This window comes from Cavia porcellus, unplaced genomic scaffold (genome assembly GCF_034190915.1).
Source record: "Cavia porcellus strain 051 isolate PalLab524CR breed Dunkin Hartley unplaced genomic scaffold, mCavPor4.1 scaffold_18, whole genome shotgun sequence".
NCBI lineage: Eukaryota > Metazoa > Chordata > Mammalia > Rodentia > Caviidae > Cavia > Cavia porcellus.
Genome location: NW_026947501.1, coordinates 51,375,572 through 51,399,627, shown reverse-complemented (window position 1 = coordinate 51,399,627; position 24,056 = coordinate 51,375,572). Strand labels below are relative to the sequence as shown.

The 24,056-nt window shown below is 40.2% G+C and overlaps 1 protein-coding gene and 1 pseudogene across 4 annotated transcripts in view; one reads left to right on the top strand and one right to left on the bottom strand.

Annotated features, from left to right (window-relative positions):
* Rev1 (REV1 DNA directed polymerase) overlaps positions 1-22,365 on the bottom strand; it is an 87,084-nt gene extending 64,719 nt beyond the window's left edge. For 3 of the 4 annotated variants that reach the window (XM_063229853.1, XM_063229854.1, XM_063229855.1), the window contains exon 1: positions 22,161-22,363. Coding sequence is in view for 1 of the 4 variants with exons in the window: in XM_063229855.1 (XP_063085925.1) it covers positions 22,161-22,185 (25 nt within the window). In the remaining 3 variants the exon portion in view is untranslated. Of the gene's footprint in view, positions 1-22,160 lie in introns of all 4 variants that reach the window. The other variant, XR_010040768.1, reaches the window with a different exon arrangement.
* Positions 15,558-16,044, top strand: LOC111757310 (large ribosomal subunit protein uL23-like; annotated as a pseudogene).
* Positions 22,366-24,056: the final 1,691 nt, after the last annotated feature.

Below are 24,056 nucleotides of genomic sequence, written 5' to 3'. Positions count from 1 at the left end.
GACACTAAAACTATTATATAGTGAAAATACTAAAAATATGCCACACACATAAAATTCTCAATCTTTTGTATGATAGGAAATCCAGACATAAAGATAGTCAACTTACATGTAAACTATAAAACATGATAGCAACAGAAATATGCTCCAAATATACTGTGGCCCAATACATCAATATTTGAAAAAGTACCCTGAATATTTAATCTTTTTTAATTTTTTTTAATTTTTTTTTTGGGTGGAGGACCAGTGTTTTGCCGAACTCAGAGTGATTTTCCTGCTCACCCTCCTAAGTGCTAGGATCACAAGTGTGTACCACCACATCCAACCTATTTAATCTCATCTACTTTTTATTTCTCTTATTGTAAATCATCCTTTCAAAAATTCAATCAAAATCTGGCCTAAAGCACTTTATCACAGATACCTCCTCTCAAAGTAGTAAACAAAATTGGCAAATGATGTACTTTTGATTCAAACAAGAACTACACAGCAGATGGAATTAATTACAAGTATGCAGAGAGATGCGTATAGTGTGAAATCAGGAAGGAGCTAACGTATAATCTATTCATGGAAACTGCGATGTGTCATGATGTTAAGACATAAGTTTCTGTTAACTAGTAAGGATCAACAGAAAACAAAGCTGCTCTGGCAGTGCCTCTGCAGCTATATCGGGGGACATCTCTCTAATCTAGATGACTGATTCTTTAAACAGGACTTCCCTAAAAGGAAGGAGGGTAAGGAATCTGACACAAACACCTGACAGAAATACCCCATTCCTCTCTGTTGCAAGCAACTTCTGAATTGCAATGAGTCCCCTCTACTCTGTTCACTAAGAGACTGCCCTGCCCAGCTAGACTGGAAAAGAAAAATCATCATCTTTTCAGAGGAAAACTCTTATAGAATCCGTTGTCAAGCTTATTCTCTACTGCTTGGTGGCCTTGGGGAAAGTGATAAAGGTTTTTAAAACTGTAATGCACAACCTAAAATAACCTACCAACCTGTCCTAGACGCATTAACAGAAATCAACATGGGTCTCAAAAACTTAGTTTTAAAATGGATAGAGTTAATTCATATATGTAAAAGTACTTGTCCCCAGCATCCAGGTTATACCCTCAATAAACACTGTTGCAACTGTAGTACTCTACCTTGCTGTTCACAGAATGAAAATCAAGTGAAACCACATATGTGAAAAACCCTTTCAAAAACTATAAAGTACCTATCACTGTTATTTTAAATAAGTATCTGTGGTCTACAAGATAATGGAAAGCACAGACTCAAAGCACAAGATCTGGGCTCAACTCCGAGTTCAATAACTTCCTAGTTATGATACAAGTAAGTCCAACAGCACTCAACCTTTATTTCATCACCTATAAAACAAGTGTAACTGATCAGTGCTCAGCAGACTCCCTTAAGGGTCATCCACAGATGAAAAGTAGAGGTGGCAGAGGAAAGAGCTGGGAGTTAAAAGGTAGCAAGCAAATAAGGTTCCACTGTGTAAACTTAGCAGCTGGCCAAATCTAACAAAAAAGAGCTTCATTTTGCTTCTTTATCGTGGTTATTGTTGCACTTCAGTATCTACACAGAGAATGTTCATCTGCAGGAGCAATCATTTTTCATGAGAAGCTGATATTCCATTGACTCACTGAAGAATATTAACGCTGTTAAGTTCCAATCAGTTCATCACACACCAGTAAAACTCCCCTGCACATACTGAAAACACACCAACACCTATTCATCAGTATTAATTTGCTGGTTACAGATTTATAACTTTAAAGTCCACTGGTTATTAAGAAGTGATACTACCTTTGAGTGGCTTTTAATCAGTTTCATTACCATAGTCATATGTAGATGTATGCGATTATCTTACCTGCATTTAATGTATGTTAAGAAACAACTGCTGGGCTGGGGATTTAGCTCAGTGGCATAAGCGCCTGCCTGCCAAGTGAAAGGTTGTGAGTTTGATCCCCAGTACCACAAAAACAAGAAAGAAACAAATGCTGAATAAAGTTAATATGAAGACAAGAATGCAATGAGTAATGAGCACAATTCAGAAGTATAATACAATATACCAATACAACACAAAAGAAAGCAAGTAGACTGTGGTCACCAGATCTATGAACACGGCTGAAATTAAGTAAGTCTGTTTTTGGCTCTTTCCCATATTTCTACTCAATATCTCTTTTTGTCTTCAAGGCATCTTTACCTTGAAACCCTGAAGACAAAAAGCAAGTTCTCTAAGGTATTTACTAATGAAACTGGTTAATAACTAGTTTAAGTATGACCCTTTCAGGGACATCTGCAGTTAAAAGGACTTGTCTATTACCATTCAATGAGAAAAGGGCAGTCTTCTTAATAAATCGTAAAAGGAAAACTGAGTAGATATACAAAAGAGGATGAATCCTTATCTTACACCATATATAAAAATTACTCAAAATGGATCAAAAACCTAAATGTAAGAGGCGAAAACGTAAGTTAAAGCTTTTTTTTTCTTTTTTTTTTTTTGGTACCAGGGATTGAAGTCATGAGCTCATGCTTGCCAGACAGGTGCTTATGCCACTGAGCTAAATCCCCAGACCTTAGGTTAAAGCTTTGGGACACTGGATTTAGCAATGGTTTCTTGGATATGACACCAAAGGCATAGAAGAAGAAAATGAAGATGAACATCAAGATTTAAAACTTCTGTGCATCAAAGACGTATGATGGCACACACCTGTAAATCTCAGCATGCTAGGTGGCTAAAGCGGGATTTTAATTCCAACCCTGGGCAATTTAGCAAAAGCCTGTCTCAAAATTTAAAAAGGCTGGGGATGTAGCTCAGTACAAATATCCTGGTTTCAACCCCCTAATACAGAACAGAAAACAAACAAAACAAAAAACCTGGGCATCAAAGGACACAACAGTGAAAGAGCAACCACACAGAACTACAGAATGGGAATAAATGTTTATAAATTATACATAAAGCATTTAAAACACTGAATATATATTTTAAAAACTCCATTACACAATCTGGCATTTAAAACAGATAACCCAGTTAAAAAATAAGTGAAGGATTTTAAAGTATATTTCTCTAAAAAGACTTAAACCAGTAAGCACAGGAAAGATGCTCAACTCTAATCATTATGCAAGTCAAAACCACAATGATATACCATCTCACACTCAACAAGATAGCTACTACTAAAAAGAAAATAGTAAGTGTTGACAGTGCTGGAAAGGCACTTACATTGGCATGCTGGTGCGAATATAAAATGGTGCAACTGCTACAGAAACTGTGGCAATTATTCAAACAATCAGAATTACCATGATCCTGTAATTCTATTTCTGGTATATGTCAATTAAAAAAAAAACCTGAAAATAGAGATCCAGCAGATATTTGTATATTCATATAGCATTCACTGCAGCGTTATTTGCAGTAGCCAAACATTACAGATAAATGGGTAAACAAAATGTGGTATATACATACAGAATGAAAACTGATTTGGCCTTAGAAAAGACATTTCTTGCCACCTGTAATTCCAGCACTCTGGAAGGCTGAAGCAGGAACACCTCAAATTCAAGCCTAGCTTAGGTAACCTACCAATCCCCTCTTTTAACCCCTAATACCAGAAACAAACAACAAACCTAAGGAAAGGGAATTTCAACACATGCTAAAGCATAGATGAAACATGAAGATATTACACAAAGTGAAATAAGACATTCATAAAAGGACAAATACTTTTATGATTTCATTCACATGAGAGACTTCAAGTAGTTAAATTCACAACAGCAGAAAGAATGCTGGCTGGGTGCATGGGGAGGGAGGGTGTTACGGTTTTGTTTGGCAATGAAGATAGAACCCAAGGAGTACAGCAGTATATCCCGACGTGCTCATCCACTCACTTATAAATCGAGATGCGGCCCATCCAAGTTGTCTAGGCTAACCTCAAGCTTGCGATGCTCCTGCCTCAGCCAGGGTTACAGGTGTGCGCCATGCACCCTGGAGAAGTCACTATTAGTGGGTAGAATGAAAGCACTCTGGAGATGAATTGTGGTGATGGCTGTACAACAGTGTTAATGCCACTGAACCGTGCACTGAAAAATGGGCAAAATGCTAAGTTTTAATGTTATTTGCATTCTACTACAACTTAAAAAATTGAACTCTGAGGCTGCTAGGATTCCAGAGACTGTAAAACTACAAGGAAGAGGGGAGGTTACCTGGTGTTCAGGCAGAGCACAAAGCTGGGAAAGGCGCTAGCTACCTCTCTCAAGGAATCTGTAAAGCTGTGCCTTCTAGCTTTGTTTATTTGGGGGAAAGTGGCTTCCCCTTGCAAATGAAGTCAGTGGGATGACAACTTCAATAATTTACAAGGACTGTGTATTGTCTTTGCATCCTCAGTAGTGTTAGGTATGGGGTACCCAGTTTAACAAGCACTGTCACAAGGTGCCCTGATCTTTTCCTTACATGGTAAATACTCCAACAACAGATACACAGCTTGCTTGTGTAACCTTTAGACATAAAAACACAGCTGCTTTGAGATTTTTGTTTTGACTCACCCATCGACAATCACTGTCTAAGGCTACAGTTCTCAGACTGTGGAAGAAGTTGTACTGGCAACTACAGAGACTCCTGAATGTCACACCCTAGTTAACCCCAGCATTCTTCCAGACCATTCTCCACATCAGGCAAGTTTAAATTCTGAAGGGTCACTTGCCAAGCATTTGAAAAAAAAAAAAACAAAAACCAGGCACTTAAGTATAGAGTATTATGGGCTTCTAATGCAATTTCTACCAAAGTACAATTACTGGCTTTAGTCTTCATTTTTGCTTTCACAGATTTTAATAAAAATGTCAGTTTACTTGAACTCACTGTGTAGCTCAGCAATCCTCAAAATACCTCAAATTTGCAGGAATCCTCCTCCTTCAGTCTCCTGAGTACTAAAGTTACAGGTGTTGTACCAGTATGCCTGGTGTGGCAGTTTACATTCTAAGGACAGTGCTGTGAGTAGTATATTATGTATTTATAATCTTTTAAAATACTAAAGCCAGCCCTGAGTTATAGTTCCCAGCATTGGCTTTATACACAAAAATTTTGCTAACATTGATCCAACAGGGAGACAGGGCACATGGCAAGGGTACCTGAAAAGAATAAAGGTATTCTGGGGAGGGATGGGTCCAGATGCTCTGGACATCCATCTGGGTGACCAGTAGCTGGACTTTTTGAACCAGGTGATGTTGATTACAGTATAATTCCAACCTACTGCTTATGCCTTAAGGAGGCATGTAGATCTAAACAATGTATCTTTATCTTGAGGCCTGGTCTTCACACACCTTCAGCCACAATTTTGGTGTCTTTTTCACTGACTTCCTTGAGAGCCCAGTCCCTTCCTGACTATATATTAATTTCTATCTAACTTAGCTGCCTATAATATGACTTACTACCCTTCCAGCTCCAAGGTATCACCTCATACTGAAACATTTTCCTGTTACTTTTTTCCTGTACTGGAGGAAGCATCACCTGTTTTTGAGCCAGGGTCTCACACTATGTTGCCAAACTAGCTTGAACTTCTAGACTCAATCAATTCTGCTTAAGCCCTCCAAGTAGCACTACTTCACCCAGGTAAGATTATCATCTTGATCAATAAACACAAAACTCAAAAGAACTTTAACCTATCAAATAAAAGTGGCACATTAACACTCCCCCACAAAAAAAGAAAAAAAGCTTCTGAATATAAGCCTTTTTTTGAAGTGAGCCTGATTTTTTGACCATTTTCTATTAGTTTCCCATTACTGATTACATTGCTTTGTTATGCTTCTAAGTATTCGATCTTGCTAGGTGTTCCTTTGCAAAAATATTTCCCTACTCTACTTACAAAAGCAATATGTATTTACTGCAGAAAAACCAGAAAATAACAGTAAAGGGGAGGAAAAATTAGCCATATTCCTACTGCTTAAAAATTCCACCTGATACTTTATACTCTTTCCTTTCAGTGTACCTTAAATTTTTAAAACTTAAGTTTAAATTCTTACATTTAAGTCCACCATCATTAATAGCTGACATTTTACAAAACCCACCCCCAAAAGCTCTTTATATATCTACAATTTATCTTTACATCTACAGAACAACAGGCCAAGTAGTATTTATTTTGCATATAGCTGCTTTCTAAGGTTGACAAGCTCTAACATTCAACAGGGCCCACTGCTAGCTTGTGGTACAAAAATTACACTTACTTTTAAAAAATTAATATTCCCAAATCTTTAATGAAAAAAATAATGGCACCCACATGAAGTGCTGAAAAAGTAAGCAAGAACAAGCCTACTAAAGTGAACTTGCCTGACACAATTCAACAAAACAGGTGTTTATTCACCTGGAAATCCAGCACCTGCCTGAGCCAGACACAGCACAGCCGTATTTGTAACACAAGTACTAAGGAAGAAAATAGGTCCTACAAATAAGTTCCTTCCAGGCTACCCTCAACTAAGCCATATTCATGAGAAGCACACACCCAGAGACAGCAACAACTTTGTTCCTAATAGGCTCACTGACCTTTTAAGTTACAGTCAGACCTTGGTTCTTTATTATCTGTATAGATCTGGACCCTAATTCGCACTAAGTAACTCTCGGTCTACCTAGCGCAGTGATAGTGAACCTTTCAGAGCTCTCTATGACACAGACAGCTCCCTGTGACACACGTGCTGTGCTGTGGATTCAGCACCACTAACCTAGCCCCTCCCACTGCCCTTCAAGACTGAAAACCTTTATGTCCAGCAGTCTCCATCACCCTAGCCCTGTGGCCACTGTTGATTCCAACCGAGTCTTGCATTACTGACCTTGCCCCTGAAGTCATAAGGACTCCTCCCTCCCATGGACAATGAACTGCCCAAAATCATGAGGATTCATCATCAGCTACAAAACTAGGACCAAAACAAAGACAAGAGCCTGGCCAACCTGAGCTAATCCTTAAAAGGTGGCCTCCTATTTTTGTGTGCCAGTTTAAACCCATATTAGTATATGTCCCCTTCAGCATTCAAGCTTGTGTCTTTTCCTGTCTTTTTTTCTTGCTTTCTAATTACAAGTGTTTTCTATAAATTCATGCTTTGGTTTCATTTCAATTATCACTAAAGCCAGTGACAAATACATGGGTGTACTGATATTTAAAGCACGTATCAAGTATTTGCACTATCTCAATCTGAGGTAGATCAAACGACTCTCTCTTTGGTTATGCTTCATTTGACGACACTAATCATGTAAATACAAGTTCAAGAGGGCATTTTAAAAGAATTACTAATAACTGTCTCCCCAGGAAACAGACAAAGGAAAGAAGGGATAGAAGTAGAGGCATCATTTTGCTAAAGCATCAAAGAGAACTGAATTCTCTAGCCTTCCAGAGCACAACAGAATCACCTGGTTTCCAATGTTCCAAATCACATGACATAATTGCTTTTATTAAACAACTCTGCTCAGTGAGTAAAAGCTTGGCAAAGCGTGGCACTTCTGCCTTCATTTTGACTCCATTACTACCTTAAACTAGATTAAATCCTTGCTATGTTGTTCTCTCAAGGACAAGGTTTACTAGCCTTAAAATTATGTATTGTCTCATTCCTCTCTTCAAGACTGGGGACACCAATGTAAGTGTAAAGTAATTTTTAGGACTTTAATTGCCAACTTTTACAACATCTACCATCAAAAGCCCTGGAGTAATGCCTAAAGTTTCAAATCACTGTTTTAAACCTGTCGCTGCGCAGATAAAAAGCAGTCTCTCAATCCACCCCATGTTGAAGTTAGTCTCCAGCCCCAGGACTGGAGCTGAGACTATTCCCTTATAAACAGAGCCATCATCGGACAGTAACCAAATCTCTCCCTGAAGTAATGGCCCTCCCAGAATGAGTCTTGTGATAGGATCAACCAGACCACAATGTGACCCAGATTACATACCCTGCTGGATATGCAAAACCTCAAGGCTAGTTTGTCTTCCCTTTCTGTAAGACCTCAAAGTTCCTGTTAACCCCTTGAAGACAGTCTTGAAACCTTTTATCTGTGCTTCCTAGAGCAGCTATGCTGATTAAAGCTACTTCCCTTCCCTTCATTACTGCTCCTCTCCTTGACTGGGATTATGGGATGGTGGCCAAGTCTGGTTTAATGGAACCCTGTAGCAGTGGCTTCTGCCCCAAAATTTTGGGTAACAATCCTACTTGGCATGTCCAGAAGCAAGAGTCAGGTAAGAAAACAAAAGAATGTTCTAGAGATAAAATGACTTTTTAAAAAAGTATCAGGTAAAAAGCCAGTGAAACTAAAAAGTAACAAATGATTATCTATAGGAAAGGTTAAGGGGCAGTGAATCAGGGATTTCAAAGGCCAAGGTAGGACTAGAAATACAAGTAACTTAGCTGGAGAAAAAGGTTAGGGGCTGGGGATCACGGCATAAGCGCTTGCCTTTGCAAGCAGGCAGTCATGAGTTTGATCCCTGGTACCAATAAAAAGGGAAAAGAAAAAGAAGGTTAATACCAAAATGGAGATTTTCTTTAGTAGTGGTTTTCATGCTTGAAGATGGATTTGAATCATTAAAACAAAGACTGTTAACCAGGCATGGTGGTACATACCTATAATCCCAGCAACCCTAGAAGGCCGAGGCATGAGGATCACTAGTCTGAGTCCAGCATGGCATCTTAACAGAGACTTATCAAGACCCTGTCTCAAAAAAAAAAGGTTGAGGGTGTGCCCTGTATGCAGGATGGAGGTAGAAGGATAGAAGGTGGGGAAGACAGGGATGATGCAGGCTGCCTCTCCCAACTTCAGCCTTTCTGATTCAGAACCTATAGGTACTTGACTGGGGCCAAGTTTCTAAATATTCACAGGTAATTGGGATGCTGCTGTTTTAGGAAGATTTTTGTCTACACCTTTGGTGTATTTAGATTGGTGAATGAGAAACGTACAGTGACAAGGACAGGACAGGGGCCAGAAGACAGGATACACTAAATAGTTTCATTTATATAAACCTACCATACAGAATCCTACATTTGAGACACTGATAATGCAACAAATACATAGAAAATCAACAACAAATTTCATATTGAAGATACCCAAAAAGGAAGTGCTTAAAAGTGCTCCAAAATGATCAAAATAGAATTGTACAACTTAAGAAGATGCAACTCACCCCTTGAAGGTTTTAGATTACAAGTGACAAAATGTCTATCTCACTTTCTACTCCTCCCTACAAATTTCAAGTCTTATTGAATAGTTTACTCCTCATGCACTGTGCATTTACTATAATTTGCAGTTTTCAAGGTAAGTAAAGTAAGCATAAACAACAATACAGAGAAAAAAAGATTTACATAAAACTATCATACAGAATCCTACATTAGAGGCACTGACAGTGCAATAAATGCACAGAAAAATCAACAATAAATTTCATGTTGAAGAACACACCCAAAAAGGAAGCGCTTAAAAAGGTAAATTTGAGGTGGGAATAGTATTTATAACAAGGACTTATCTGTTGCTTATCTTTTTTTTTTTTTTGTCTTTTTCCTTTTTATCAGTACCAGGGATTGAACTCATGACTGCCTGCTTCCAAGGCAGGCACTTATGCCACTGAGCTATTGAACACAGCTGTTTGCAGTCTCCCTGTTTGAGTGTCCACTTTGTATTCTTTGATACTGTGATTTGAGCAACTATTTTCAAGATGATAATATGTAATCTATTAACAGGTGATTTCTTACTGTTATGTTTTTTTTTTTTTTTTGTAGTTCTGTATTACGTGTACCCTTACACCGCTTTGTTTTGTTTTGTGTTTTTCTCTTTTTCCTCTTAAATAAAATTAAAAAAAAAAAAAGAAACCAGATAACAAGGACTTATCGGCTGAGCTAACAGAAGCCCAATTCGGGATTTAAACGAAGATAAGATTAGCATCCTTGCCCTCACTGTTCCATCTCCTTTATACCTCAGAACTTTGAGTCGCATCCCTGCTTGACTCTGGATGTAAACAAATTAAAACAAACATGCCTACAAAATGCCCTTCATCAATGCTTACTCCCTGATTGGTGACTTGAGATAGAAGGCCACTACCAATTTGTTGGGCTTTTGCCTTAAAACTCTGGTAGCATGAGTATAACTTAAAGAACAAAATGAGGCTGAGAAGAGGGGCTGTGATGTCACAAAGAGGAAAATTCAAAATCAAAGTCTCAAAAACCAGAAAGATGTTTAAGACAACATTCTGGAACCGACTGGTATACAGTACACATGGTTAGATGTAGGCAATGTAACAGGCCTTGAGTATCACATCACAAAGTTTGCATCTTGTTTTGTGAGTTTTTTAGGAAAATGCATAAAATTGTAAACACTTAGGAATGGGATGCCTACATGGACAAGGAGACTTTCTGGTCCCTAGGCCTACTATACAACAAGATCTATAAATCTGTCACTGCAGAGGTGCTCATCTTGTGCATTTCAACTAGACAATTCATCAGATCTCTGAACTTACAAGGTAAGCCGATATAATGACATGTAACTAAATGCACATCCCTGAGCAACTGCAGTTCGAAAAATACTCACTCCTTTCTAATCTATCAGTTCCACCTTTCACAAATCCTTGTATTAAGTGTAACTGTGAATGAACACAAAAGGAGTGAAATCTCTAAGTTGCCACTGCTCTTGGACTCTGCCCCAACCTTCATGCCAAGCGCTTCCAAACATTTATTTTTAAAAAGACCCATTTAAGAATATAAAGATGATGCTATATTCTTCAAGACACTAGAAGTCTAACTCAACAACATTCATTTAGTACAGTATACCTTAATACTGTATCTGAAAACAGTGAGTTCCAGAAGAATTTAATCCGATCTTTAGACACCAGAAATAAGATTTTCAACATCAAAAATGTGAACAGTATTAATAACTTCTCAGTGCTAAAATTAAAAATGGTTGGGTCGTTCAACATTTTACAACAGATTATTAACACCTCCATCCTGCCCTCAAAAATTTCCCTAATGGCTTTTCAATCAACAGTACTAAATACTTACCTGTATCTAAAAATACAAATTCACAAAATGCAAAAATCAAACTTTTTGGGCAAAGCTGTTTATCTTTTGAATCAGAAAGTATATACTTTATAACCCAACTTGCAACAAAATTTGTGTAAATGAAACCTCAACATTCAATGACTAGCAACTCAGGTTTGGTTTTATCAATAAAAAAAGTAATTCTAAAGCATAGTCTTTTTATATATGTAACCTGTTCCAGTTTCTATTATAATGGAAATCACTGGGCTACAACCATCACTACTATTTTCAGCTGTCACATACAGGGCAAATTGTTATTTTTCAACTAATCTGGCTAGCCTTTATCCCTGGTTCCTGAAGACTCAACTGACAATTTCCCAGCTGGCAGGAGTATCCTTGTCATGCATGTGGGCCCATGGACTGTATTCAACATCCAAGTTTGTATCAACAGAGCCCCTACTTTTGGACCAGTGCCCGGCTGTACTGGGAAGGCTGCCATGTGATTCGGTAAAGGCTGTGAGCCAGATGGTATCAGCCTGACCTCGTGATAGCCAGGGCAAATGAGACTGGAAATAGGAGTCCAGTCATACCTATGTAATAAAACTCTAGTAACTGTGGACACCAAAGCATGGGTGACTTGCTTTGGTAGAGAATATATACTGATACACTGGAAGGGAAGGCTGGTCTTGCAAGTAAGGAAGCTTCATGTATGGGACCCTCTCAGGTCTCACCTCATGTATCTTCATCATGACTGATCCTGATTTATACCCTTTAAAATAAAAGAGGAATTGCAAGAATTACACTTTCCTGAGTTCTGTGGGTCACTCTAGCAAATTATCAAACCTTAGGGAGTAGTGGCAAGTCCAGAAATTGTAGTCAGTTGGTCAAAAATGTGGGTGGTAGGGAAACCCTGGAACTCTGGGCTGGTATCTGAGTGAGGGAGTCTAGTGGACTGTGCTCTGATCCTGTACTGTCTGCCCTGACTCAGGCAGGTACTAGGATTATATGGCAGCTATGGACAGCATATACTGTTCATCCTACTTCTCTTCCATGAGTTTTACAAGAATTAAAAGTTGAATCCTTGACTCTTCCGGGAGAACATGGCGGACAGATAACAGCAACTACCGGCGGCTCTCTGAAAGACTCGGCTCAGAAGCCAGGAATGGTGCGGACTAAGGAGACATAAGCAGGTGGAGATATGCTCTGCTGACTCAGGAACGAACTGGGCTGAGAGAAGCCAACTTGGAATGCAGTCCTGGTGCTAAAACAGGAACAGAAAAGACTCGGTGTGGAGGCTGGAACCGCGCCATTGTAAGCCGCGATTTGGGTTTCCCGCCGCGCAGCGGCTGGCTGCCTCTACAGCGGCTCGGCAAGGGGAGAGACGTGCAGAAGCTCTGAGAACGGCAATCTGCGAACGGCAGGGAGGCGTGCACTGACTTATGGTGAGGTGAGTGAGAGAAACTGACACTCTACCACAGTTTGACTCCAGCAGAGGACTTTCTGGGCCCGAGCAGTCCTGCGGGAGCAGGGCGCGGTGGCGACTCCAGCCACACATCCCCCTCTCGGGCAGGATTGGTGAAAAGTGCCTGGCCTGCGTGACGCTGCCGGCGGACCTGGTAGACTGTCCCAACCCAGATCCCAGAGCCTGACGGTGGCCGGGAGGGGAGACGCATAGGCTGCCTGGTCCGTAACTCCCTGGTGCGCAGCGGTGAGCGGGAACACCTAACTGGCGCAATTCAATCAGGCTGTGGCTGACTGGGAGAGAAGCTGGGCCTCTTATATAAGCTTGCATATGTAAGGAACAGAGAAGAAGAGGCTGCATGGGAAGAGGCAGCAACAAGAAAGGCTCCTCGGCCCCCAATTCTGAGAAACAGGCAATAGCAGACACCGCACCAATACACATAAGGCACCATATAGAGAGCCTCATAGACCAATTCAGGAATGAAGTTATCAACGACCTGAAGCTAGAAGTATGCAGAATAGTTAGAGAAATACTAAGCACCACCCAAGAAAAAACAGGTGGTGGAATGGAAGAACAGAAAAAAAGGGGAGAATTGTTTGATGGAGAAAACAGAGAAAGCATAGAATACGTGAAGCAGGTTCAAAGGGACTACCAAGATACTAAGAAGTCTATCGAAGACTGGCATAACAGCTTGAAAGAAACTAAGGACAGACTATCTGAACTGGAGGGCAGACTTGTAATATGGGAGAATGAAATGAAAAACTTCTTAAAAATAACAAAGAAACAAACAGCAATAATACAAAGACAAGAAGATGATAAGAGGATCCATAACTTAAGGATTAAGAACATAAAAGAAGAAGTAGGGATGCAAACAAGTGAACTACAAAAGCTACTCACAGAAATAATCCAGGAGAATTTTCCTAATTTAGCAAAAGGTAAAGATACTCAGATGTATGAGGCATACAGGACCCCAGCTACCTACAACCCAAACAGAGCAACACCCAGGCATATAATAATAAAAATTCCAGAAATTCAATACAAGAACAGAATATTAAAAGCTGTAAGAGACAAGAAACAGACCACTTACAAGGGAACACCCATCAGAATTACAGCAGATTTCTCTGCACAAACCATCAAATCACGAAGAGTGTGGGGGGAAATAATTAAAGCATTGAAAGATAATAATCTCCAGCCAAGATTGAGATATCCTGCACAACTGTCCCTGGAAATTGATGGAAAAACAAGGTGCTTCCAGGATAAAGAGGAACTGGGGGAATTTGCAACCACCAATTCAACTCTACAGAAAGTATTGCAGGATATTCTAAAAAAAGAAAAATACAAAGAACCCAGAAATAGTGGCGGGGAGGCCACAACAAATGGAGCAGAGAACAAAATGAAGAAGACAAACTGACAGCTACTGACAGAAAAAGAGCTTAACAGAAATGAGGCAGAGAAGATTGGATGATAGGAACAGCTATTTTGGAGAAAATGACATCTTAATAGGTAATACTGATTTAGTATCATCTTGTTTTGAAGTCTCATCTAGCTTTTGTCCTTCTGTCTCCAATGGTCTAAATAGGCTGTATCTTATTGGATTTTATTATGTACGATAGTATAAGCAAAAACCTTTTAAAGACAAGGAGATTATACAGAAACCATTGTTCATTTTCTGTTAGTCGATTCTAAATACTCTGTAATGCTGTCATTCTCTTGAATGGTTTTACATTGTTTTGATATACTTAATGCTACAGTATACGAAGTTGTACTCAAGGATTTCAAAGAAAGAAACAATATGGTAACTACTTTTAGGTTAGGATTATCTGGTGGTGAAACACTATTCTGCTTAAATGGTTATGTTTTGATCTGCGCTGTTTCGTTGTTATGCCCTCTTTTATCTCAATCTCCACTCCATTATTTACTTTTTTATCTTTATCCTTTTAATTAAAGGAAAAAAATAGCAGGATATATTATAGTAACCCATTTTGACTTTTCATTACCTTGATTTAAAGCCCTGTATTACTCTCACCATCTGGTTTTTAACTGATGTTCCCCTATTCTGTTTTGCTGGATAGTATCAGGTTCGAAAGTTTAGGCATCAGCTGTGAAGATAATGAGATTCATTATGACGCCCATTCTTGTTGACTTTTAGCTACTTTTGAAGACCTACAATGTCTCCAATGTTTTGGTTTTGTCGGTTTTATTCTTTACTGTTTTGTTCAATTGTATTATAACTAATGATATAGGCAATTCTATTAGAGATAGCGGGAGACATTATGGTAACCATTGTTGATCACCTGTATTATGTTTTTACATTATCTATTATGTCCACCCTTTTGACTTGACCGATTCTGTTCTGTTATGTCACATTTGGTTTTACTCTCTTCCAAAAAAGTAATAAGAACCGTGGGAGCAATGAAACCCAAAATGTGTAATAGTCATGGTACAAAAGAGAGGAAAAGAAAGTGCTCTAAACTATATAACTGCATGTATATTTAAGTGTATAAGTTAGAAAATGATATCACAGAGTTTTATTGGATCAATGAACAGAACTGTTTGCAGTATCATTGATGGAATGTCCACTTTACAAGCTTTAATTTTGTGACTTGAACAATTATTTCTAAGATGACAATATGTAATCCATTAACTAGTGATTTCCTACTGTTCATTTTTTTTCTGTAAATCTGTATAACTTGTACCCTTTCCCTGCTTTTTTTTTTCTTTTCTCCTTAAATAAAATTTAAAAAAAAAAAATCCAGCAAAAAAAAAAAAAAAAAAAAGTTGAATCCTTAAGATCTAAAACATTACACAAAGTTAAATGCTTTTTTAGTTGTTTTTTGGGGGGAGGGGAGTGAATATGCTTTTTAAAACAAAGTAGAAATTGTTACAAAAAATTAAATTCAAGATTACCTAGCTTAAACTGTCCAGGTTTTCAAAAGGGCACAAAATACATTCAGGAATTATCCAGGTTTTTTTTTTTTCTTTTTTAATGAAAAAGGGGAGTCATCAAAAAACAACATATTACTAAAGTAAAATTCAGAACCTGAAAAACATTTACAAGTAAGGATCATAAATCATAATTTCAAATGCATAATCCCAACTAGCACCTAAGAAATAAAATGGCCTTTTTACCAAGATGGCACCAAAGGTAAAGAAAGAAGGACGCACCACCCCTCCCAAAGCTGAAGCCAAAACAAAAGCTCTTAACACCAAGAAGGCAGTGCTGAAAAGCATCCACAGCCACAAAAAGATCCCCAAGTCAAACACCTTCCACTGTCCCAAGATACTACAGCTCGGGAGCCAGCTCAAATACCCTCAGAAGAGCACCCCCAAGGAGAAACAACTTGGCCACTATGCCATCATCCGGCTCCCCCCACCAACAGGGTCAGCTACATAAAAGGCAAGAGGACAAGCCCACACTTGTGTTCACTGCAATGTCAAGGCCACCAGATCAAACAAGCTCTATGACACTGATGTGACCAAGGTGAACACCCTCATCATGATGGGAGAGGAGGCTTATGTTCACCTGGCTCCTGATTATGAGGCTTTGGATGTTGCCAACAAAGTTAGAATCACCTGAGTCAAGTTAGCTAACTCTGAATACGTATTTTTTCCACCATAAAAAAAAGAAATAAATGTAAATAAAATCCATCTTTAGTAATCTCCAATGTAAGAACACAGTTCAGGGAATGTAATGTGTAGTCATTTTGTTACTAAACCGCCAAGAAGTTCCTCTAAAGTCTAAGCTGGGTACAATTAAGAATGAAGTCAGATAAATAACAACTGGGTACTCACATAGTGGGTACAATCAGAAACTACTCACATCACAGCCAACTTTTCTTGCCCATCCTTCCCTAATCTTTTAAGTCAACCACAAAGCCATAGGACCAAAATGGTCTTTAAAAGGTTTCTAAAACCATCTTAGGTGAATAAGGCAGCCACATGCCCATATGACACAGCATAATTTCTAACTGGATTATAAATAGAGGACAAGAATTTTTTGTTTCTAATGATTCTTTAAAAATCAAATTTAAAAATCACAATTTTACAAATTTTATAATGTATCAATTTTCTGCCCTCTTGCATGTAATACCAAATGTTTCTTAGTCTTCCCCCGGGGACACCGAAGACAGAGCTGGGGAGAGAGGGTGTAGAGCTTTAGAAGCAGAAAAGTAAACTTAGGTTCTAGCTTTATTTCTTCGCTCTAGCAAGTGAATAACCACATCTTATTTTCCTCCAGAGCATGGATACTGACAAGTTTTTCATAGAATGGGCTGCCCGGGGTTCTTTTTACTAACTCAAACATCAGACCTCCTGCTTTTCACTCATGAGCAAATGCCATTCTGCCCGCCCCTTTAATTCCACCCCGTCAAATTCTGAATAAAGTCTGTGATTCTTTCCTGAAAATTCCAGAGGATGCCTGCCTCTCTTCAGCAGCCCTCCCATGCCCTCAATAAAGGCTTCTCTTCTGATACTGCTCTCTCTCTCTCCTCTCACACCACAGAAGACCAAACAGATCTTGTGTTAAGTCAATTTATAATTATATAGTCTTACAAATAAAACAATCCTTACAACAACTTTTTAAGATGTCAAAAATCAGGGTCCTGAGAGTTAGCTCAGGGGCACAGCCCCTGCCTGGTGAGCATGAGGGTCTAAGTTCAATTCCTGATACTCAAAACCAAACAAATAAAAATAAAACCAAACAAATAACAAAACCAAACTCAAGATGTCAAAATTCACTGAAACTTATGTAAAAAAGTTCCATCACATTCCTCCCTACTGATTAAGAACAAAGGCTTGCTCTGTCATCAGCAGAAAGACATCAGTAATTTTTGTTACCTGAAATTTAGTCTTGAGCAAATTTAAAGACATTTACAATTTATTAACTCTGATGTGTCACATTCATTATATGCAAAACCTTTCCAAACTATTACTGATGTAGCACGGCATTTTTTGTACTTATTTTAATGGCTTTTTAATACAATGAATGAGAAAAATGATGATGTGTACCATAAACTTAGTAGTTAAATCTAAAAAATCTTAGTCACAATGATGAAACTGCCAGTAGTTAAAGAGGAACACGTTCACAAATAATGTGAGAAAATGGCAAGTTTGCAAACAGAAATCTTATTTTTAATAAGGCTCACAGCAAAATGGTTTTGACCTTGAGCTATACAAAAAATGAAACTAGGCAGAAATGCTGACTCCTACCTGTTTACTCCAGGCAAGTAAACATCATCTCTGTAACTCTTGTCTCTTTGTAACTGTGCCTACCTTATTTGCTGTTTGTGACTATTCAATGAGACACTACTCAGCAAAGAACCTAACACAGTAAATATTTAATAATTTAGTAATTATTGTTTTAGAACCAATGTTACACAAACAAACAGCATTTCAAAGAGGTTTTTTTTTTTTTTTTAAGTTTAAGGCCTAAAGTTTAGGGTTATTAAAGTTTAAACCAAGAAACATAACATGATGTTACCACAGACATATTTCACTAAGACAAATGAAGTAAGTTAAAAGTAACTAGTATTTTGTAAGAACAATTACCACAGGCAGAATCTTAAGTTTTCAAGAATAACTCAACTTGCACAGGCTCAAAGTATCCATTATTTATTACAAAGTATTATTTGTGTCCATCAATAATTCTTTCCTATTTCTGCAAATGCTAAAGAAAAAAATATAATCATAGTGTAACTGGACTATTTTAAGCTCCAATTTAAAAGAAAACATAATTCCGAGAGAAAACCACTTAATGATGTATGACAGAAATTGAACACATGGTGTGTTGCATCTTCAGTAGATTATAAAACACCTCTTCCTTTCCAACTCATACTTCGACTGGATCTTCAAGGACTTTCCTGTGTAAAGACAGGAAGCCTTCAGCAAGTCCTTTCATCACCACAATCATATCTCCAGCAGAACTTCAAAGGAAAATATATAAAAGCAAGTCTGGTGGGCAGCCGTTGAGATAATCACTCTTAGCATCTTTTACAGGTCAAATAAAAAAAAAAAACCCGACTTACACCCTAAGACGGAAGAATATGGGTCACCATTCTCAGCAGTTTATGTTTCAACTTGTTGTATACAACCATAAAACCTACATATGTTAAACAAGTGCTGCAACTCTAATTGAGATAGCTAACAAAATTTCAGCCAAACTACTAACATAAAAAATATTTTTTATCTCAGGTCAAAACACAAAATCCTCAGTTAATATTCTATGCTAATTTCAAATAGTTTTTAAGCCTGACCTAAGCACTTTACACATATTAACTCAATTATTACTCACTGTAATTTGACAAGTTAGTAGTGGCAAGCCTATGGCATACATACTCCAGCACACGGTCTGTTATCACTAAAGCTCTAAAAGGTTTGCTTTCACTCCTTTAAGTCGTGACAGTCATCTTACAGATAGGCAAACTAAGGCACTTAAAGTTACTAACTTACCCATGGGCTACACATTTAGTAAAAGAGGGAAGCCACAATTCTGACTAAGGATAATTGTAAACCAATCAAATTTCTGCCCTCTGTTAGAATGTAGTAAACAAGTCTGATGGGAAAAATCCATAAATTAGTGAGCAGGATAACTTCATCCAGTAGTAAATGCTAGGGAGAAAAAGAATAAATTCAAGATAGAGGAATAGGCTAGCTTCTAGTTTAAGGCTCAGTTGAGCAGCAAAACAAAAAACATAAAGGTAAATGATAGAGCAGTGGTGGCAACCTATGACGTGTTTTGTTTTTAAGACCAAAGATGCTAATGTATGAGCTGTGTTTTCTAAACTAAAAACTCAGTATTCAGATTTAATTGCAATGTTGGCACTTGGCATTAAGTGGGTTTTGGGTTGCAGTTGGCATCACTGTCTAAGAGGAAGAGATTGTTAATAAAAAAGGACAGCAAGGATATCATCCTAAGGCAGAAACAGTGTTTACGAATCCTTGATGAGTGAGGTCAAGTAATGAAGAGTCTGCAATGAAATGATGGGATGGCAGAGGGCTGACATTCAATTCCCAATGTAACAGGCAGCTTTTGGAGATTTAGAGCAAGAAAATGACGATTTGTTTTTCAAAAGTTCAGGAGGGAACAAGTTAGGAAGAGAACAGTGCCACTAAAGGCACTATTCCACAGTTCTAACAAAATACCAGCTTGGACTAGGATGAGTGCATGGGTTCTAATAGGTAAGATATTAAACAGCCTGCAATCTAATGCCTTTTTAAAAAAACTTTAGCGTCCCTTCTCTCCTCATACTCCCTCTTGTAACTGGAAAAAATCAGATTTTTAATGCTCGTATGTTAATGTTTAGTTGGTGCTGTTATTCCAGGACAAGAATGAAAGTAGACCTTCTTTCATTTCTTAATGGTGTACTTAATCTACACTGTGATTTAGGATATGCTGCACATATCCATACATTCTTGAAAAGCAGAAAGACCCATAAATTTCTTTAGAACTCATGAGGCAACAGGTATGTACTGTCTCTGTGATTAGTTTTCTTCTTATAGTTTGTTTCCAGCACATCCTGGCTCACTCTAGATAGTAAACTGCAATAAACGGGTGTACCAGGATTTACAGAGTACTGCACCCTCTGTATACCAGGGTCTCAGTAGATGCCTTATATTATGAACTAATTTAATCCTCGGCTTTCCAAGGTGGAAAATGACATTTTCATTCAATGGATGAGGAAAGAAATCAGAAATATCAGCAACATGTACTACAAGGTCACACAGCTAAAAATTGAGAGAAAAAATTAAGACCCACATTTAACTCCTAAGTTTTTTTCTTCATGCTACTAGGAATCGAACTCAGGACCTTGCACTTGTCAGGCAGATGCTTATACTGCTGAGTTATATTGGGGCAACTCCGAAGTTCTTATCCCTCCACTACAGCATCTAACAAAGATCAAATGACTGTATCTCACTAACAACTGACTAAATTGTTGCTGTTGAGGATGTGTCTTAATTCCCTTATGTAGAACCTGAGTTTTGAACTGGAATTGGGAGAAAATGAAGTAGTCTGAGTTTTTAGAGAGGAGATACTGAGTATACAACCCAGAAGCACTACACCACTAAGTTATATCGCCAAGCCTTTTTTTTTAAATTTTGAAACAAGGTCTAAGTTGCCCAGACTGGTCTAGAACTTGTGATCCTCCTGCCTCTGCCTCCCCAACAGCTACTGTGATTATAGGCATGTGTCACCACACTTAGCTAAAGCAGATGCAAATATACTTTTTCGAAATGTTATTTTCTACTTGAGGATGTATAGAAATTAATCCTAGAGTGATAGCCACCCTTAAAAAACCAAAATCTTAATACATGTTTTTCACTATAAAATAGGGGTAAAGACCCGGTATGGTCGCATATCCACAATCCCAGCAATCTGTGAGGCTGAGGCAGGAGGATCACAAGTTAAAGCCCATGGGTACTTTAACAAGACCGTGTCTCAAAATGAAAAACGACAAAGGGCTACGGTGTGAAGGGCTACAGTGTGATGGCCATGGATTCGAACCCCAGAACCAAAAAAAGGGTGAGAAACACAGTTCTGACAAAAAACAAAACAAAACAAAAAAAAACACCCCCAAGTATAGTACAGACTGGCCTCAAGGGATCTGCAAGATAAAGAGAATAGAGATTAAAAAGATAATCATCACAACTCAGGGAAAATGGCGAATAAACACCCTAAGCACCAAGAGAGGCTACATTATAAACTGGATCCCTGGAAGGAGAACTGCAGGAGAGCTCCTAACAACAGTTCCAGGACAGGAATTACTATAGGAAAAGACGGAGGATTTGTCCTCGCAAAAGTAAGAGAGAAGGCAGAGACACTAAGTTTGGGAAGTACTCAAATGACAACCACTAGTTGAAGAAATATACAGCACAGGAAAAAGCAAGTTATGGTATCTCTTGCCCTAGGAGAAAATGGCTTAAGCTCTCAGACTAGAGAAGCCAGACAGACACCTCGAATCGAGTTGTTACATAAAGTCCCCAAGTCATAATCCTTGCTTATAGCAGCTGGTCTACATTATTTTTATCCATCTAACAGCTTTACTTGGGATACGGCTTGAGAATACGTTCAACTCAAAACAAAACTACACTAACTGTAAATATATTTTTTAAACAAGGGGTAGTCCGGGAAGAAGCGCTGTATTCGGATTCCTGCTTCCCAAACTCGGAGCCGATAGACAAATGCCCCTCTCGGTCTCTACACCTGGGCTGAGTCACTTCAAGCGTGCAAGTGTGAAAGGGGCACTTGGAAGGGCAGTTAGGCAGAGGTCGCTATTCCGACCTGGATTGCAGGGTCCAGCCGGGTGGAGAAAGAGGGCCTTCAAGGATGGGGGGCGGCGCGACGTTCCGCTGACGCGCGCGTCAATGAATGGCGCGGGACGGAATGGCTGGCCGGGGCGGGGGAGGCGGCAGCGGCAGTGGCGGGCGGGACGCGGGGCGCGCGGAGATGCGCGCGGCAGCCGGGGGATCTGAAGCGCTGGGGCGGGCGGCCGCGTCGGGCGGTCGCCGCATGGCGGAAAGGGAGAGGGAGGTCACGCGTTACATAACCCGGGGCCGCGCGGGGAGGGCGTAGCGGACAACGCAGGCCGCCAGCGAGGAGCCGCGACCCCGGGCCGGACGCCCTTCCGCGTTCCTCCGGCCGCCGTAGTCGCGCGCTCGGATCTGCGGCGGCGTCCGCGGGCAACGCGTGTGCGGGCCGCCCCTCCCCCACCCCGCCGCCGGCCGGCCGGGGGTCGCTCACCTTCCGCGTTACCGCACACCACCATGCCCGGGTCCCCGCTGACTGCTTCCTCCTCCAACCTCACGAGGCCCGGCGACAGTACCCTCACCGGGGGGGTGCACGAAGAAGCGCCAGGGACGGCAGTCGCTGCACCGCGGTACCCGCTCCTCAGACGCGGCCGCCGGCTTGCTCCCGAGCGTGCGCGCGCGCCGCTGCGACCCCGCCTCTCCTCCTCCGCAGGCGGGCAGGCGCGCGCGCGCACGCTGACCCCGCCCCCGCCGCGGCAGCGCACGCGCTCGGCTCGCGCCCGGCCCGAGGCGACCCCGCCCTCCTCACCCTCCCGCAGGGGACAGCGCCCGCAGCACGTGACCTCCGGCCCGCGGGGTGGGACGGGGCTGGGGCTGCTCGGTGTGGCTCCAGCCCCGCCCCCCGCCCGCCACCTGCGCGCCTCCCGACACGTCTAGCTGCTCTCGCTGCGGAGATACCCGCCCGGCTCTTTCCGCTCGTGTCGCCCAGGACACGAGTGGCGGGACGGACTGGGCTCGAAGCCCTGGTACTGTGTGAAGAGGCGCCCGGGGTCCTCGGCACTAGCGGCTGATTTGTACTGACATCTAGTGGAGAAAGGGACGCATGTTGACCAGCCGTAGAATCGTAGAATCGCGGCCCACGGAAGGGACGAATGCTGCGTCACTGGGGCTACGAGGCTCTCACCGCTCCCCTTCCTGCAGTCTGCGCCCTCAGTGCACCCGGATATCTGTGACCCTACCCCGGGATCCGCTGCCAAATGCAGCACCTGGGTTACGCGGGAAAGCAATTTAAAACAATGTAAAAACAGAACCCCTAGGTCACGCATGCTTAAATACAGTCCTAATTGAGATCTTCCAGCGAAACCAATCGTCGCCGCAAGGACCATTTTCTCCCTCTTGGCTAAGTTCAACAGGAGACATTGTTAGCATAATCTTTATTGTTGCAATGCACAAAAACGAAGCCAGGTCCCTGCAAAGAATCAACACTTTCCCCTTGTTTCTTTACCCAGGATACTTGGAAAGAGTTTGCAAATACTTAGCAAACTCTCAATATTCTCTTGGAAACGTATTTGTACATCTGAGGTTTGTTGGCTTAGCAAGACAGGGTAGGTAAGCGTTTGGGTTCTTTTGCCCCTTCCCCTTGCTTTTTTACAGGTTTTTATAAATTAACTTCAACTTCAATCTTCTTTCCCTAACCCAGCAAATTCACATTGTCTGCTTTTCTAAGATACTACCATTTAAAACAAATGATAATTTTAGTAGACTCACAAACAGTTGCTGACTGTAACACCAGGAGGTCATGTCCTGACATGCCTCAGAAAAACAATGACAACCCCTTATTAATGATGAGGGGTTTTTGTTTTTAATCTCTCTCTAAATGGCAGTATTTCCATTAACAAGAAAAGGCAAGACTTGATGTTGAAATTGAAAATCTGTGAATGCTACTGGAAATGCCCCATTGTATTTCAATTTCGATTGTTTTCAACTCTCCTATTCCAGTCAATGATTTTCCCCCTGTATTTTCTCAAGCAAGAAATAAACTCTGAGTTGACCTTGACAGTACCTTTACAGAATACAGCATAACATTATAAACTGCACTTTAGCACAGACTAGGAGGCAGCCTCCAGCAAGGAGGAGAAAACTGCTTTCTACATAAAACTGGATACAAAGAGAGATTAAAAGTACAGAAATAAAATGTGCACAAACTCTAGAGTTCTTGGTTGGAACAATTTAGCCGAAGTTTAATTTTATCCATTCTAGAATATTCTGTCTTATTCTGTCCTTTATGTCTGAACTGCCTTTTATTCCAATTTTCCCTGTACTCATTCACTTATCTACTTCTATTTATTCTTGTAAGGACTATCTTTTCTATCTAAGGGGTGCTGACCTA